We start from the raw sequence: 18647 nt of genomic DNA on the forward strand, positions 1-18647 counted from the left end.
ACACAAGATCATAAATAATCTCCTCCCTTCCAAGGATGGCAGATTAAAATTAGCATTTAGTTGGGAAGCTGAATCATATTTGGAGGACTTCTGAGTCTCATTGGAACAAAGGAATGTTAAAAATTAGGATTGTGTGTTTTCAATTTTGCTAGTATATTTGATATACTCCGGATTCCATATTTGAGAAGCATACGAGGCCTCGGAAAAGCAATACACTCACCTGACGTTTCATTTGCCCTAATCCCCTTCAAACTAGTTTCCTTCTGCTTCTACGTACAATTTAATAACTTTTCTACTGCTGGAAACAGGCCTGGAATCTCTCATCGGGAAGTGCTACAAGAGCATGCGTCGCGTTGTACTAAATCTCCTCTCGAATGTGAAAGTGAGTTTCTTTCTGGTGCATTTTGATTTTTGGGAAAAAGACAAGCCTCTAACGAGGCTATACCTGGAGAGTACGGAGCTTGAAACATCTAATTTTTTGCTGTGGTGAAAGGACAACTACATGAGCTGCATGAATGGAATCATTTTCCTGATGCAGACTTCAGCTCTTTGAAGTCCATATATCTGGTCATTTCGAACAAAAAACGTCACATAGACGACGAAAAATATCTGAAGAGAAATTCTCTGTATCTGTACGTTCCTCCTGTATGTACTCATTGGTCGAAGAAGACAATCAACATTGGTTTGATTAAGCTACGCACCTGGCTATCTTCTCTGAGTCTTCGCGATCTTTGTCAGGCCTTGGCAAGGTCTGATGTATCCACAGAGTCGATTGTGACTTCGTTCTCGCATCCTATCCGTACACCCATGTCTTTACTTTAGCCGTGCCGAGATCACAGAAGAGCACCCAAAATAACCACTCCCCTACAACAGAAGAGTATTTGAAGGTAACATCCTGAAATCCTTATCAGCTTTTAAAATCCAAATATGTTGCAAATGTCAAATGACTATCAAGTATCATACCATTTCTTCGTTAATTAATGGAGTGCTATCTAACGTGAAGGAGTAATCGAGTCTATTTTTACCACACATGAAGGAAATGGATTCGCATTTGTCAATATTTATGTTTAAATTATTTTCTATACACCAGTTAAATACATTTACCAAGTAATTTCATACAGTCATCAATCGATTTAATTTATCCATATATTATAAGATCATCGGCAAATAGTAATTATTTTGATGTTTTGACAAATTAGTTAAGTCATTAATAAAGAGTATAAACAAAACAATAAAGGTTCTAGATTCGATCCTTGAGGTACTCCACATCGAACGTCTATCAAGTTAGAAATATGTTCACAATAAAGGATAGACGCCTTACCAGGGGCGGATCCGGGGGGGGGGCGATCGGGGCGATCGCCCTCGCCCCAGAAGAGGGAACTTTTTTATTTTATATATATAAATAAAACCCATCCCAAAGTTTGGAGCCCTTAAAAGTAGCAGTATGACAACCCACCGCCCCCCCCCCCAGAAGTTGGTCCTGGATCCGCCCCTGCGCCTTACGATCTTTTAAATATGAAGCTAGAAGCTTTAGAGGAGATTTTGTAGGCTCTAAAGAAAAAACAAAGAGCATGAAATGAAATCTTTAAGTTTTACGTCCCACAGTTATGCCGGCTAGGCTAAAGGAGACGGTGATGATGAGAAATGAAAGAAATGATGGGATGAAGAAAGTGGGAGAAAACGGGAGAACCCGAGAAAACCCACCACATGGTATTTGTCCACCTCAAAGCTCACTTGGTGCGAGTTGAGATCGAACCAAGGATTCTATGCAGCAGAGATGAACGCTCTACCAGTGAGCTATTTCGGCCCCTGCAAAATTAAAGAAACTGAGCTTATGTAGTAATATGTCATGATCGACAGTGTCAAAAGCCTTTGTTATATCAGTGTAGATATATAGCATCTACTTGTTCACCTGTGTGAAGAATTGTAGCTAAATATCTGTAGTTAATGTTAAATTTGAAATAATTGATCTTTGTATTAAAAATCCATGTTGATATGGTAACATGGCAGGACGAATATGACTCATAATTCTATCAAATAAGATATTTTCATACACTTTTGCAAAGGAGGAAAGAATGGAAACCAGTCGGTAATTTTTCTCACATTTAGTGCCGGACTTCGGGGTAGAACAAATAATGGTTTCCTTCTATCTAATCGGAAATGTAGAACTTTTACCTGACATGATGTTATTATATGTGGATAGGAGTTTTTAATATCTCTCCGCAGAACTTTACAACATAACATGGAACAAGATCAGGTCTCAGAGAGCGTTTCGGTTCAAATTTCTTTAAAGTTTTCTGAACCTTCTCTAATGTTACACTAAAAGAAACAAGTGAGTCACGTGAGTCGCATTGAGACTCAGATTTTGTAGTTTCATCAATTTCATATGCTGCCAAAATTTCTTTGTAAACGGATTGAAAGTGTGATGCAAGTAAGTCTGCTACTTCTTCATTACTAAAACTTTTCTTTCCATTATGCCTTAAAAAGTTAGAATTCGCATGCTGATTTTCTTTTTTTTTTTAGGAATTCCCAAAATTTGCTAAGGTTACTTATTATGTCCCGTTCAGCTTGAGACAAAGAGGCACGATAAGCTTGAAATATATACATTTTTAATTAGTTTACGGAGTCTAATGAATTTGCTATAATGGTAGTTGTAATTACAAACTTTTCGCTTAATGTAGTAGTATGATTTATATTTAATGTTTGCAATGATGTTTTTCGGCGGAGCAGTACGGTTTAATTATATTAGCATCATGCCTAATCTACGACAAGAAGAATTATCCCTCCTCTACTTTTTCCAATCGCTTCAGTATTGCGATCCTTTCGAAGAACGTTATATGTCTCGTCAAATAACTCAGAACAATGAATCCAAGAGGAACGGGAATGGGAAACGGCGGAAACTCCATAACGAGGAACTGCATAATTTATACCGTTTACCAAACATTTTTAGAATCATTAAGTTTAGGAGGCTTAGGTGGGCACGTCATGTAGTTAGCATGGAAGAAAGTAGGAACACTTTCAAAGTTTTAACTGGAAATCCAATCGGGAAACGACCATTAGAAAGACCTAGGTGCAGATGGGAGGACAATATTAAGAAATAAAATCTCGCAGAAGTAGGAATACAAAGTAGAAACTGCATTTAGTTGGCTAAAAACAGAAGTCAATGGAGAGCTCTTGTGAATGAGGCATTGGGCGCGGCAGAAATATAATCCGGTATCTTGTAATGTAGATTTTGATCTGGAAAACTTAATGGCTTCGATTATTGCATAAGCACGCCAACAATAGATATAAGAAACAATAAACCATACCATCTTCTCCATTATTTTTGTAGTAACTACAACCACTTTTTTTGTAGTTATTACATGTTTTCCTGTAGTCGCTAACGCTCTCGCCTTCGGTGCAAGCGGTCCCTGGTTCGATTCCCGGTGGGTTCACTCGGTCGAAAAAGTGTAACACGCTTTTTTCAGGCCATCCACCCTGAATGAGGTTTTCCTGGGTTTTCCTCATTCACATCAGCCAAATGCTAACTTATAGGTCCCAGGCCGCTTCCTTCCTTCCCCAATCCTTTGTTCCTTCCCTTTCCCCGGCTTGTGTGCTCGCCGGGGGACGTCATCCTTCAAATCGTGACGGGCTAAATGGACTTAGATGCCGAAAGCTCACAAATCTAAACCCTAACCCCCCTACATCTTTTCCTGTTCTTTTATCATCTCATCTTTATTTTCTTTCTTTTTTCTTTTTTTTAAGCTAGTGCACAATTTCAAACACTTTTCCCTACGTTCTCGTTCGATCCCTGTCCAAGTAAGTTTGTGGTGGACAACATCGTGTCCGTGGGTTTTCTCGGGGTTCTCCCGTTTCCTGCTAAATTTTCATTCTACCAGTTCTTCTATCATCGTTCACTTGTCTTAATCATTGTCTCCCTTAGTCTAACAGGACATTATGGTGGAACGTTAAGCTGAAAGAAAAGATTCCATTTCATTATTTAATATTTTGACGCCATTAGGCCAAAAAGTATTTGCCGCTCCTCACTCCAACGTACAAAGTTTAAAACCAATAGAAATAAATATTTTTAAAAATATTTTATGCATACCTTTGTTTCAAGCAATTATGATATGGTGATGCTATGTTGTGAGGTACACACACGCTCAGGAGCGCTGCGCAGAGTTACTACACGCCCGCCACTACGCAACTATCTACTGGATAATTCTACTCTACTTCAATCATAAAACCAGTTGACTCGTTAAAGGAATCGTTACTTGAAGTATGTTTGCTCTGACTTTAATCATGTTGATTATTATTACTAATATTCAATTTTTCCAATTCTTTCGTCTTCCTGATTAAGTTTTCGTCCAACGTACGCTCCTAAAAAATTTGCGCCCATTTATAAAATGGAAATTAATTCGTGAATCATAACTAGTTACAACATTAAAAAGTTGTACATTACTATTTACAATGTTTTATTCTTCAAAACATTCTTATTTCTGCAAGTTGCCCAGGTATTCAAATTAGCCACTTTTTAATAGAACCGTCAGTCAATATATATTTCATTATAATTGTAATGCATCATACGTGTCAAGTAAACTTCTTCATTCCATTGACTTTTACGTAAAATGGTATCAATAGAAAATCATTATTAATTTATTAGAAGTATGGGATCAATGATTGCATTACCATGTGATATTCTCATAGTTTGCAAATATGCTTCTCAACTTTACTAGACCCGCCAAGTGAACTTTGTGGTGGAGAAACACCGTGTGCGTGGGTTTCCTCGGGATTCTTCCGTTTCCTCCCACTTTCTTCGTTCCACCATTTCACTCATTTCTCATAATCACCGTTTCCTTTAGCCTAACCAGCGTTACCGTGGGACGTAAAACTCGAAGATTTCATTTCATTCATTTCAACTTGACTAGAGTGAAAACTTAAAACAAAATAAACGAGAGATGCGAGGGACAATCTAATGAAAACATGTGACAACGCATAAATTCCATAGATAGAAATTGATAACACTGGCGTTTGTTACGGGGACGCTGACAACTGGTGGGGGCCCTGGAAAACATAGTTCACACTAGTTGTACGTTGAAATGAAAATGAAATGAAATCTTGAAGTTTTACGTCCCTCAGTTAAGCCGACTAGGCTAAAGGGGACTGTAATAATGAGAAACGAATGAAATGTTGGAATGAAGAAAGTGGAAAGAAACGGAAGAACCCCGAGAAAACGCACACACTTGGTGTTTGTCCACCACAAAGCTAACTTGGCGTGAGCTAGGATCGAACCAAGGACTTCATACACCAGAGATGAACGCTCTACCAGTAAACCACCGCGGCCCTAGTTGTACGTTGAGTGTACTGCAATTAGGATAAGCTATACATGTGTTCGTCTAACATCAGAAATGAAGATGGAGAGGCAGAGGGGTATCCAACGATACAACTAGGCTAGTTGTCGCCCGGGACAAGAACTCGTCTTAGCGCCCCCGACCAACCAAGCCAAAACGCTTACCTGATATTGGCATCAACAGTGATTCTCCTATTCCATTTCTTTCTTCAAGTGGTAAAGCTTGATTTCAAAATTGCAGTACATAATTTAATTTTTAGTACAAGATAAAACACCGAAGTAATTAGTATTTGATTGCCACATAATCTGAGAGTAGCATGCTTGACATATTCTTGTAGTCTTATCATAATAACCAAATTACAACGTTTTTGGAATTAATCAGGATGGGTGTAGAATCAGGACTGTCGCTTTAATATAGAATATTTAATTATGACAAACTGTTGTCTCGAGTATTATACTCTACATTTTGCAAATCTCTTAAATAGATGTACGTTAAATGAAAACACAAAAATTTGGAACTAAAATTAAACTTTCCGGGCTCTTTTGGCCAAAGGCTTTTACAATGTCTCAGAAGATAGCTTTGAAGCTTATTACTTATGCTCTATGAATATGATCCTAAAGTTGGTGAGTCGTTGTTGTCCTGTTACGTCTCTGAGTAATATTTTATGACCTTTAGCTTGCTAAAACTCCTTTTCTTGCCTTATAGTGAAAATAAATATTTGCCCAGTTTTGCGCCCCCCAATCCGGCGCCCAGAGCACAAGCTCCGTTTGCCCTTCCTTAGTTATGTCACTGGCGGTGTCATGCTCTTTTCTACTGCTGAAGGAGTTAAAATTCATCATTATATTGTTTCGTAATTTTAAAAAGAGAGATTTGTTACTAATTGGAATAAATGATTATATTATATTGCTTATTGTTTATCCTCGGTAGAAAGACAATACTACTTCAGATGCAGGGTGGAAAAAAATCATGATTTTTTTAATAAAAATCATTTTTGTTGATTTTTTTTATTTAAATCGATTTTTTTGATTTAAATCAAATCTTTCTCCTAGTATAATACAAGGCGCGAATTGAAGATAAAGCATTAGGAATTAGTATTAAATGCTAATTATGCCATTTAAGTGAAAGTGTTGAGGTTGAATTTTGAATTATCCCCAATCGTTAACCTATATCAATCCCAAACAATGTTTCTTAACCCTTTTAAATTATGGCTCTTTTTAAAGGTAAATTATAGACTTTCAGTCAAGCAGCTACATCACCATCCCTATTTATCCTGGGATCATGGTACATGCATCACTCTCTTTAGAATAGAACAGCTTTTGAAACGGTAACATTCACATTTCCTTATCATGTCCCTGAAGCGGGAAATTTTGAGAGTAATCGGCATTTTTTTAAACTTTTTTTTTTAAATTTGGTCCTCTCTGGATACCCCTGTGTTACAGCACGGATCTCAAAATCAACTGGGAAATGCTAAGGGGTGTACTAAATGTGTGTACAAAATTTCAAGCTTCTCTTTTGAGTAGTAAGAGTGAGGAAACTATTTAACAATGAGCTAAGAACATTCCCACAATGCCCCAGATGACCCGGATTTAATATAAAAAATTCCTCAGACATACCTATTTATTCTAAGATCATGATTTGTACATTATTCTCTTCAGAATAAAACAAATTTTCAAACAGTACCCTTCAAGTGTCTCCATCATGTATCTGGGGCGGGTAAATCACGAAAAAAGGAATTTTCTGTTAAAAATGTCTTTTTTTTAAAAAAAAATACCTCTGTGGCCCCCTTCCCCTGTTTTAAGGCAGAGATCTGAAACAAATCTGAAAAATACTGAGGGGTGTACTGAGTAAATGTGCAAAATTTCAATCTTATAGGTGCAAAAGTAAGCCCGTGAAAAATAATATTCCCCAAATACCCCAGATTCCCGTATAAAACAGGATCTCAGGTAATAGTTTCCTGAGACATCCCTATTTATCCTAGGAGCATAGTACGTACATCATTTTCTTCAGAATAGAACAGCCTTTCAAACGGTACCAAATTTCACATAAGTAAATCCCCACGCTAAGCGGGTTTGCATATCCAGGCTCCTAACTATGAAAATATTTACGATCACTCCAACCCCAATCATTTCACAGATTCAACCTGTTGTATATAAGTTATTAGGACATAAAATTGAATGTAATTTATACGAAAAACCCTTTTATGCATTGCAAGACCTGTAACGTCCAAATATTCACCACAAACTTATAGTTGTATCGACATAAACAAACAAACAAAATAAAAAAAAGTGTGGAGCAGGAAACCACTTTACAACACAAAAGTCAAAAGAGGTCATTGAAGGCATACGAACTGGTCGAGCGGTTTGGGTGACTAGTCTGTCAATCAGAAGTTTATGTGTTCAAACCCTGTAGAAAATATTCGTTTTGTTTTTTTTCTTAAAAGTGTGTTCCTATATCATCAGAGGACTGAGAACATTTCTTTGAATAAATCTTTGGAAACTACTTTTCTCTCAAATTCGATTAGAAGCGAACATTATATGAATTGCAAATCTAACATCCACAGCTGAGAACAAAATATTAAGTATGTTCAATATGTCATTATTATCCTTTGATTTGTAGTGAAAAACTAATTATAAGCATTGACAATTTCAGAAGATTCTCCCCCGGTAATGGTCAAGATATGAATGAGAAAAAACTGATAAAACATTATTAGTCCATTTGAGCATGATCGAAGATAACTTATGGCCACGAAGGGGAAATTTATGTCGACAGGATCTCAAATTCTCCGACAGGTCATGCCCTGAAATCTTCACTGTTTGAAAGGTATCCTTAACAAATAGAATATTATATTTATTTCTCCTTCTACGTTTTGAAATGGAAAAATCATAATTTTAAATAGAATTATAATACGATAAGCATAAAGATTTATACAACTAATGAAGTAAATATCCTTGTGTAAGTTATCGATTTCTATTCGGATTAAAACTCGAATATTCGTTTGCATCACATTTTAAAGTAAATCCTCTCTATATATAGTTCCTACTGGAAAGCATGTTTAACTCCAATTACTTAATCAATATTTTTAATAATATATTTTTATTGTAATACTCTTACTATTCAATGTTGTATGCACTTAATTTCCCAAAGCAAAACCTCACAAATGTATAATTGACTAGTAAATATTATCAAATAAATTATCATTTAGTTTACGTAAACATTGCATCGCCTGATTTGAAACTTCGTATTTTAAATAATAATAATAATAATAATAATAATAATAATAATAATAATAATAATAATAATAATAATAATAATAATAATAATAATAATAATAATAGTAGTAGTAGTAGTAGTAAAATCATAGCCATATCTTTATCAGAATTTCAGGCTTAGTCAATAAATGAATTCAACATAGTCTCTATTCGAAGCTCTATTTAATCGAATCAGATAGAAATACGAAGAGGAACTTCGAGAACAGGTAAAAGAAAAATGTTACTTTGGTGGGTTTGAAAGTAACTTTTAAGAGACAATTACAGACAAATGCCTTGGACACTATTTTCTTTTCTTTAAGTTAACTGATTCACCGAACGTATCTGACATATGAGTAACTTGTCTCTATTTTCTACTCGGTTATACACGTTTTACAATCTTTTCCATTAACCTTGAACGACAAGAACACGAACACAAAAACATCCACGTAGGTATGACAGTTAAAATTCCTAACTTCCCCCACGGGGAATCGAACCCGGAACCACATTCACCTGAGGCATACGTGCTAGCCACTAGACCAGCGGGAAGAACAAATAAAATGTATTTTGTAGTGTCTGAAGTTTATAGCTATTTCACCCTGTTGTAGTATGTCTATTGATTTTTTAATGTTTACCGTATTCGTTACTTTGAGGAATGATATATATTATTGATATAGGTTTTATTACATATTCGGCCATAAATATTATATAAATTATCAGAATTATTCATGATCTTCCATGGAAATTCACTGGTGCATGCGCAGTAGAAACAGAAGAACACAATTTTCTGATGTTGGTCAGAACGCAAATTTCTAACAGGCTGTCTGAATTCCTTGGTGGAAAGCAGTAGTTCCCAACCTAGGGACCTGCAGCTTCCTCCTGAGTAAGCATGAAGAGCGAGTAAGGTGGCGAAAGCTACTGGCATAAAAGAATTGTGCAATAAGTAAATAAAGCACTACTTATTATGACTTTCAAATTCAGCTTGACAATTTTATAATTGCCGTTTTACAAAAACATCATATTGCACTAGGAGGGTATGCAAAAGTTTTGCTGGAAATAAATATAAATTCCTGGGATGATGATGATTATTATTATTATTATTATAATAATAATTATTATTATTATTGGTCTCCTACTTCTTGGCCAAGATGTGAAATATTCACTACCTTCTTCATACCGCTAAATCAATTTCTTCACTGTTTTCTCGTCACAGCTCATACCCCTAGCTATCTGAATGGCAATTTGTCTAATTGTTGCTCGACCTATGATTTTCCCTCGCATAGTAACAGATAGTTTTCTACAGCTTTTAGAGCGAGGTATTTTGACAACCTGTAGAAATTTGCATTGTGATTCGTATTAGCAATGACAGTAAAGTGGATATTTCTGTTCCTACTGTGCATCATCAGTATCATTATATCAGAAGTATTCCGCCATTACCAGCGGGTCACTTACCGCAGCTGAGAAGCTGCCATGCTCCACGATCTTCTGTTAACCTCTCCATCTTCACATACGATTTTTCTGTTTTGATATCGCCAATAGCCTAATTCTGTTTCTATATAGTCTAATTCGTCCTCTCCCTCTCTTCCCTGCCACCATACCCTCTAGCACATCCCTCATGATACAGTTCCTTCTTAAGAGTTTCTACAGTTTCGTCCATGTTTATGTCCTATAAATACAGTAAAATACAGTAAACGAAGCATTTTATGAGTATTTTTCTTTACAACTCTATTCGTGGTCCCCTCAAAATACTATTTCCTCCATCCTAAAGGCTCTTTTCGCCATTTCTATCCTTGCTTTTATTTCACGTTCGCATGTCAAATCATCACTAGTAATAGTACTCAGATATCGAAAACTAATCACTTGTTGTTTTTTTCCCGCTCCTACTTCTATATTTCACACCGATCGCTTCGTTTCAATCACCATGGATTTTGTCTTTCTAACATTTATTTTCATCCCATATTCTTCACAAGCCTTTCTCAAGTTTTCTACATCTTATTAATTTTCTTTTTAGATTCTACAACAACAACCATATCAACCCCAAACCGTATACACCTCACCATTCTATCTTCTACGGAAATTCCATTTTCATTATGTAGACTCGTTTTCGTTATCTCTTCTAAATAGTTATTAAATAAAATATAATCGGCGGAATATAGCCCTATAATCTCTGTTGAACTCATCTTCCAATTACACTATCTGTCTACTGCGCATGCACCAGTGAATTTCCATGGAAGATCATGAATAATTCTGATAATTTATATAATATTTATGGCCGAATATGTAATAAAACCTATATCAATAATATATATCATTCCTCAAAGTAACGAATACGGTAAACATTAAAAAATCAATAAACATACTACAACAGGGTGAAATAGCTATAAACTTCAGACACTACAAAATACATTTTATTTGCTCTTCCCGCTGGTCTAGTGGCTAGCACGTGTGCCTCAGGTGTATGTGGTCCCGGGTTCGATTCCCCGTGGGGAAGGTTAGGAATTTTAACTGTCATACCTATGTGGATGTTTTTGTGTTCGTGTTCTTGTCGTTCAAGGTTAATGGAAAAGATTGTAAAACGTGTATAACCGAGTAGAAAATAGAGACAATTTACTCATATGTCAGATACGTTCGGTGCATCAGTTAACTTAAAGAAAAGAAAAAAGTGTCCAAAGCATTTGTCTGTAATTTGCAAAAAAAAAAAAAAAAAAAAAAAAACTAACTCTTAAAAGTTACATCCAAACCCACCAAAGTAACATTTTTCTTTTATCTGTTCTCGAAGTTCCTCTTCGTATTTCTATCTGATTCGATTAAATAGAGCTTCGAATAGAGACTATGTTGAATTCATTTATTGACTAAGCCTGAAATTCTGATAAAGATATGGCTATGATTTTATTACTACTACTACTACTACTACTACTACTACTACTACTATTATTTTTATTATTATTATTATTATTATTATTATTATTATTATTATTATTATTATTATTACTATTACTATTACTATTATTATTATTATTATTATTATTATTATTATTATTATTATTATTATTATTATTATTATTATTATTGTTATTATTATTATTATTATTATTTAAAATACGAAGTTTCAAATCAGGCGATGCAATGTTTACGTAAACTAAATGATAATTTATTTGATAATATTTACTAGTCAATTATACATTTGTGAGGTTTTGCTTTGGGAAATTAAGTGCATACAACATTGAATAGTAAGAGTATTACAATAAAAATATATTATTAAAAATATTGATTAAGTAATTGGAGTTAAACATGCTTTCCAGTAGGAACTATATATAGAAAGGATTTACTTTAAAGTGTGATGCAAACGAATATTCGAGTTTTAATCCGAATAGAAATCGATAACTTACACAAGGATATTTACTTCATTAGTTGTATAAATCTTTATGCTTATCGTATTATAATTCTATTTAAAATTATGATTTTTCCATTTCAAAACGTAGAAGGAGAAATAAATATAATATTCTATTTGTTAAGGAAACCTTTCAAACAATGATAATTTCAGGTCATGACCCGTCGGAGAATTTGAGACCCTGTCGACATAAATTTCCCCTTCGTGGCCATAAGTTATTTTCGATCATGCTCAAAGTAGACTAATAATGTTTTATCAGTTTTTTCTCATTCATATCTTGACCATTACCGGGGAGAATCTTCTGAAATCGTCAATGCTTATAATTACTTTTTAATTACAAATCAAATGATAATAATGACATATTGAACATACTTAATATTTTGTTCTCAGCTGTGGATGTTAGATTTGCAATTCATATAATGTTCGCTTCTAATCGAATTTGAGAGAAAAGTAGTTTCCAAAGATTTATTCAAAGAAATGTTCTCAGTCCTCTGATGATATAGGAACACACTTTTAAGAAAAAAAACAAAACGAATATTTTCTACAGGGTTTGAACACATAAACTTCTGATTGACAGACTAGTCACCCAAACCGCTCGACCAGTTCGTATGTCTTCAGTGACCTCTTTTGACTTTTGTGTTGTAAAGTGGTTTCCTGCTCCACACTTTTTTGTTTTGTTTATGTCGATACAACTATAAGTTTGTGGTGAATATTTGGACGTTACAGATCTTGCAATGCATAAAAGGGTTTTTCGTATAAATTACATTCAATTTTATGTCCTAATAACTTTTATACAACAGGTTGAATCTGTGAAATGATTGGGGTTGGAGTGATCGTAAATATTTTCATAGTTAGGAGCCTGGATATGCAAACCCGCTCAGCGTGGGGATTTACTTCTGTGAAATTTGGTACCACTCATATGTCTTCATCTGAGACGGGAAAATCACGAAAAAAAGCTATTTTTTGTTAAAAATATCCTTTTTTAAACATTTTTGCCCCTCTGGACCCCGCTGTTTCCACGCAGAGATCTGAAAACATCTGAAAATTATTAAGGGGTGCACTGAACGAATGTGCAAAATTTCAGTCTTCTGAATGCAAAATGTAACCCGCCAAATAATAATAATAATAATACCCATAACAAAAAATATCTTTTTAAATTTATGACATCATCACACTATGCCTCAACGCAGAAAGGCGTGGCAGGGTAGGCAAAAACCATGGTTTTTATTGAAAAAAACAACCAAAAAATCAGTTTTTTTGTTTAAACCTGTTTTTTTGGGGTTTAAACCAGTTTTTTTTTAATTAAATAATTTACTCTATGTATTTATATCACATATGAACAGAAATAAGTTTCACTTTGGTGTTATTATGCAACAACCGGGTTGTGCTGGAACGGATCACATAAGCTTAAAGCGGAGTCCAAACCGTTTCTCGTCTCTTACATCCGAAACAAATTGTCCTCCATTTGAACTTGAAAACTGGACTAATTGGCCACAAATGCGATACGTCTGCCGACTCACTCACGAAGGACTCCTGATACGTTGTACTGATCTTTACATACTTTTAATATAATTGTCTAATTGTCAAGAGTCATTTCAGAAGGACAAAAAGATAAACAGTTGCACAATTGAAACCATTATACAGAATTACATATGGACAGTTTCAAAATACTGCGGAGTACAGAACTAATTTAGTCCAAATTAGTTCACTACGACTTTGATTAGTCCAAGTTAAAGAAATACAACGACGTAATTTTCATATCAGTAAGAAAAGTGAATAAAAATAAAAATTATTTGAGTCGACTTTGGCTCTGACCCATTTATACATAAATAGATACCAAAGATATTTCTGATTTCAGTAAATGCCTCTCGGGGGGTTTGTATGACCCCCCTTCCCCAAAGTACGATATTTTGATGTATATTATCAATAGTAAACATTACTAAAACGATACAATATTTAGAATTTTCCTTTGATTGCAATTGCATAACAATAATAACAAACTATTAAAAAAATCACAAAAGAAACATTCATAACCTTACAAAAAAGTTGCTGTTGTAGTATAGGGCTAATTTCTTTGAGTAATGAATGGGGACTTTAAATTTGAATATAATAGGAATAATATGCGGGAGTGACATGCGATAACCCACTAATGTGTGTGTTGAAGATTTTACGAAAACTTACACTTTTACAAACATTTTTCGTTTTTTTGGTTTAAACCAGCCAACCCTGCGTGAAAACATATGTAACGTGTTCTAAAATGCCTCCAGCCTTACAGAAAACGAAGTAAAATGCCTTATTGGTACTTTTTAAATTGAATAATGAAGATTCTACCATATCACCTAAAAATAGGTGATATAATTTAAAAGGTCAAGCATTAAGGAAAAAGTACAGCAACGTTTATCAAAAAGACACTTTTTTTTTCACAAAAGTTACTGATATTTGGCAGGAGCCTATTTTTAAAAACTCAGAACCAGCTTGCGGCATGAAATACATAAATTTCGCCTAAAGTTATAAAATTAACAAAAAAAAAAAAGGGGGGGATAGGACCCCTCTAAATACGACCTATTATCTGAGGACAAACAAACAGACACGCACAAAAAAGAATTTTCGTCTTAAATGTCAATGGTGATTTCCCCGTTGGAATAGTTAACGATTTTAAAGCCCAAACCCAATGTTACGAAAAGAAGAAAGGATTGCTCCGTTACCTGTTCAAAACGGGATTTTCCCTAATCATCCTCTGCATGACACTTGTTTTCATACTATACTGTACATTTGAGTCTCATTGTATTATGATTATTAACTTCCATAATCGAAATAACAGAACAGAAACGGGATTTTACTTATTTTCATTTTAAATTAATTTATTTCGGAATTCGATTTAAATCAACGATTTTTATTAAAAAAATCAAGTGATTTAAATCTTGATTTAAATCGTGATTTAAATCAGACTGATTTAAATCAATCCACCCTGTTCAGATGCATCTTGATTATTATTGAAACAAGTTAAATAGGGAAGGGTTACATAATAATAAATATAGAAATTATAAATTTTAACAATTTACGCCTGTCATGAAGGAAGACCTTGCACGAACTTCTTATATGTTGCTTCTTAGCATAATTAATAAAGTACTTACAGCAAGGTTGAATGGTATAGGCTGAGGTCCATACTGCCAAAGTTCTAATTCAAGTGGTCGACTAAGTATGTTGTTCTGACTGACGGACCGACTGTCAAAGTAACTGACCAAATAACTAACCCTTTGTTTACCATTTGTTTAGTTTAAATACCCTGTTTTTGCCTTTTCACCTGTATAAGTTCCTCATTTTGTTTTTGTATTTTGACATTTTTACTTTCATTTTTAGATTTTACTTCCTTGAAAGTGCGTTTACGGAACCTCAGCCTGTTTGTTTCTTTCATTTTTAATTTAAAAGTTTTAAATATACATTAATGAGTTAAATTTACATTACAATATAACTGTGTGCAGCATGTCACGTACAGATGTGCTAGACTACCATATGAGATTCTGAGAGATATGTTTGTCAGCGCAAGGCGATACTTATCCAGAACAGGCAAATCGTGTCATTTCCTCTAATGTTAATAATTTGACTAGGAAATCCTTCCATATCCTCCTTACAGCCCAGATTTCTGCTCATATGATTTCCGTATTTTTGAAAACCTTAAAAGACACATTCGTAGACATCATTTCGAATGATGTGCATGACAGGGTTAAGATGTAATTCCGTCCGCAATCCACAAAGTTATTCAAGGATAGAATTAACCATCTCATCTCCCTGTGAGATTAATTCGTTAACAATTGTGGAGATCACTTCTGGGGCAATGCATGTTTAATGGCATATTTTGATATCTGACCTGTTTCCATTTCACTGCCCATTATACCTTACTGCACTTCTCTTCTGTGTAATAAATTTTGTCATTATATTATTATATTCCAGTTCTACGTCCATGGAGATAACTTGGACAATCTGTACAAGTACGTGGATAAAGATATCCTTCCAGTTGAGTATGGTGGTCAAGGAGGCACAGTTGATGAAATCATAGGTAAGATTAATAATTGGATCACTGTATGAACAGGGTAATATTAGAACAGAAATTAAAAAGAATAAGGCAAAACTAGCAATGTATTATAGTGGTGGAGAAACGAAAAAGTTGTATGTAAGTATTAACACGGTATTAAAATGATAAAGAAATTGAAAAGGCGTACAGAAAATAAATATTAACAAGGTATTAAAACGGCAGAGAAAGTAAAAGGAATAGGAGTATTAATACGGTATTAAAGAGGTAGAAAAAGTAAAAGGATTAGGGAAATACTTACAAGGTATTAAAACGGTTGAGGTATTAAAAGGAACACGGAAGTGTTAACACGGTATTAATTTTGATATGGAATTAAAAGGAATAACGAAATATTAACACAGTATTAAAGCGATAGAAAAGCTGAAAAAGTATTAAACAATGTTTTAACAATGTATTAAAGGAATAATTTTGACGCCATTACAAAGGATGTGTCTCTGGACAGTGTCGCATGAGTGACTCAATTTGTGACAAGTGACCTCCTTGTAATTGCAGAATTCTTCCGATGTCAATCTATTCTACTACCAATCTTTATATATATATACATATATAAGTCATTGAATCAATGACTAACAAGTCATGGAGCCTAATATCATTTCCTTGGTCTTACTACTTTCTAAATCACATTGTATGTGGATTTCTTACGTCATTTTGTTCAATAAATGACTGTGATACAACTTACACATGGAAACATACCCTCTCTTTTTTTCCTCTCCTAAAGCCATATTTACTATACAAATTGTCATGCTTGGTCTGAAAAAGTTATGTCTTCATACCTACTAACCGACAAATTTTGGCAAATACGTAGACTATGATATAAAATATTAAAAATACTTTCATGGCAGAACAAGCAATATTTATTTCAATATCAAGTGAGAAAAGATTATAAGAATCTGTAATTTTAATTCTGTAATTTTAATAGGCTAAACGTTTACTTTAATATTTGCTAAGTATATAGGGTAATAGAAGGTAATTACATAAACCAAGAGTCGATTGCCCCCATATATGAAGAAAATTTCTAATAAGTGTTTGATATTGAGAGTAACAAAAAGTGCTTTCAAATGTGACATACATATATACTGTTACATAGTTGAAGATAGTGCATAGCATGTACACACAAGCGCATAGATTGATAGATTGATACAAGATTACTTGAAAGATTATAAAAAATTAAGTAAGAAGATTTCGATTATGATGTAAGTTAGATCGTTTGATGGAATACGTTTGACTTGAAGACTCGAGATTATAGTAAAGGCACAGATATAGAATAAAGAAATCAAATAATGATATTGTGTTTTTAGTTGTAGAAGAATTCTGAACGTGGTTGTAATCAGCACACTTTGAGTACTCAGTAAATTTTCGAATAAATTTTAATAATAAGCATGAGTTCCTGATATTAAATGAATTGACAGGACTTGGCAAAATACGATAACACATATTATAGAGCTAAGGGTCTTAAAATCATAGGGAAAGAACATAAGACAGATTATTACAGAGACGGATAAATAAACTAAAAGGATTAAAAATACATTCACAGTACTAAAGTAGTAGAGAAACAATTTAACAGGGAAATATGAACACCATGTGTATTAAAGTGATACCAGACAAAAAAAAAGTTGAGTTGATTTTAGTTTAGCATCCTTTCAGCAGCGAGGCTATATGAGACGTGTACCTACTGATTAACGTGAAATCCGAACCACATGCGCTCCCGCCGGGAATCGAACGCGGGTCTCCCCCGCTAAAGGCGCGTACGCTACCCGCTTAGCCACGAAGGAGCTAGCAGACAAAGAAGAATAGGGAAATATTAGTACTATATTAAGGTAAAGGACTTAAAGGAATAAGAAATTATTTTAAGACAGTATTAAATGGTAGATGATTTGACAGGAATAGGTAAATGTTAACAAAGTATTAAAGCAGTAAAAGTCTTAAAAGAGGATAGAAAAGTATAAAACAATTTTACAGTGAAGAGTAGATGAATTAAAAGCAATAGTATTGAAGCAATCTATATACTAAAATGCTAGCTTTATATATTTGTGGTCAAGTGAAATTATATGTTTGTGGACGTTTATACGTTTATGGCCAAGTATTTAGACAATGTTGACTCGGAAACTACAAGCTCTAGAAAGATGCCATTTTCACTGATCGATTGCAAATTTGTGTAGATTGTTCAGTTCTAACTGAATATTTAAGAAAATGACTGTTATTTCTTTATTATATTTTTAGGGGTACATTGAGAGTATTGAAATTTAAAAAATAAAGTATCATATCCTACGAGTTATACATTCCAACACCACACATTTCTATACTGGGTTAGTATATCTGTCGGCATTTGTTTCATGGCGAAATAATAAAGAAAAGCGAAGGATAACCATTTCCCCAGTCTAAGATGAATCTTTATTGTTTAGAGTGTTTTGCCCAATGAACACCATATATCACTGACATTATAATTAGTTGTATATGTAATGTATTTGCTTATTACATATTGTAAACAAGAAGAAAGAAAACACTGATGATACATGAATTAAAAGCTCCAATCGGAAGTAGACACAAATCTTGCAAACGGTGCGAGATATTGAAAAAAAAATCTCCTTTAT

At 34.0% G+C, this 18647-nt stretch overlaps 1 protein-coding gene across 5 annotated transcripts in view; it reads left to right on the top strand.

Annotated features, from left to right (window-relative positions):
• The window catches only part of LOC145692845 (retinol-binding protein pinta-like), a 68942-nt gene that overhangs the window by 49592 nt on the left and 703 nt on the right, over nt 1–18647 (top strand). For all 5 annotated transcript variants that reach the window (XM_081768355.1, XM_081768354.1, XM_081768358.1 and 2 more), the window contains exon 6: nt 15918–16023. In XM_081768355.1, coding sequence (XP_081624481.1) covers nt 15918–16023 — 106 coding nt within the window. The remainder of the gene's footprint in view (nt 1–15917; nt 16024–18647) is intronic.

Source organism: Thermobia domestica, chromosome 8, assembly GCF_964235325.1.
Source record: "Thermobia domestica chromosome 8, izTheDome1.hap1.1, whole genome shotgun sequence".
NCBI classification, from domain to species: Eukaryota; Metazoa; Arthropoda; class Insecta; order Zygentoma; family Lepismatidae; genus Thermobia; species Thermobia domestica.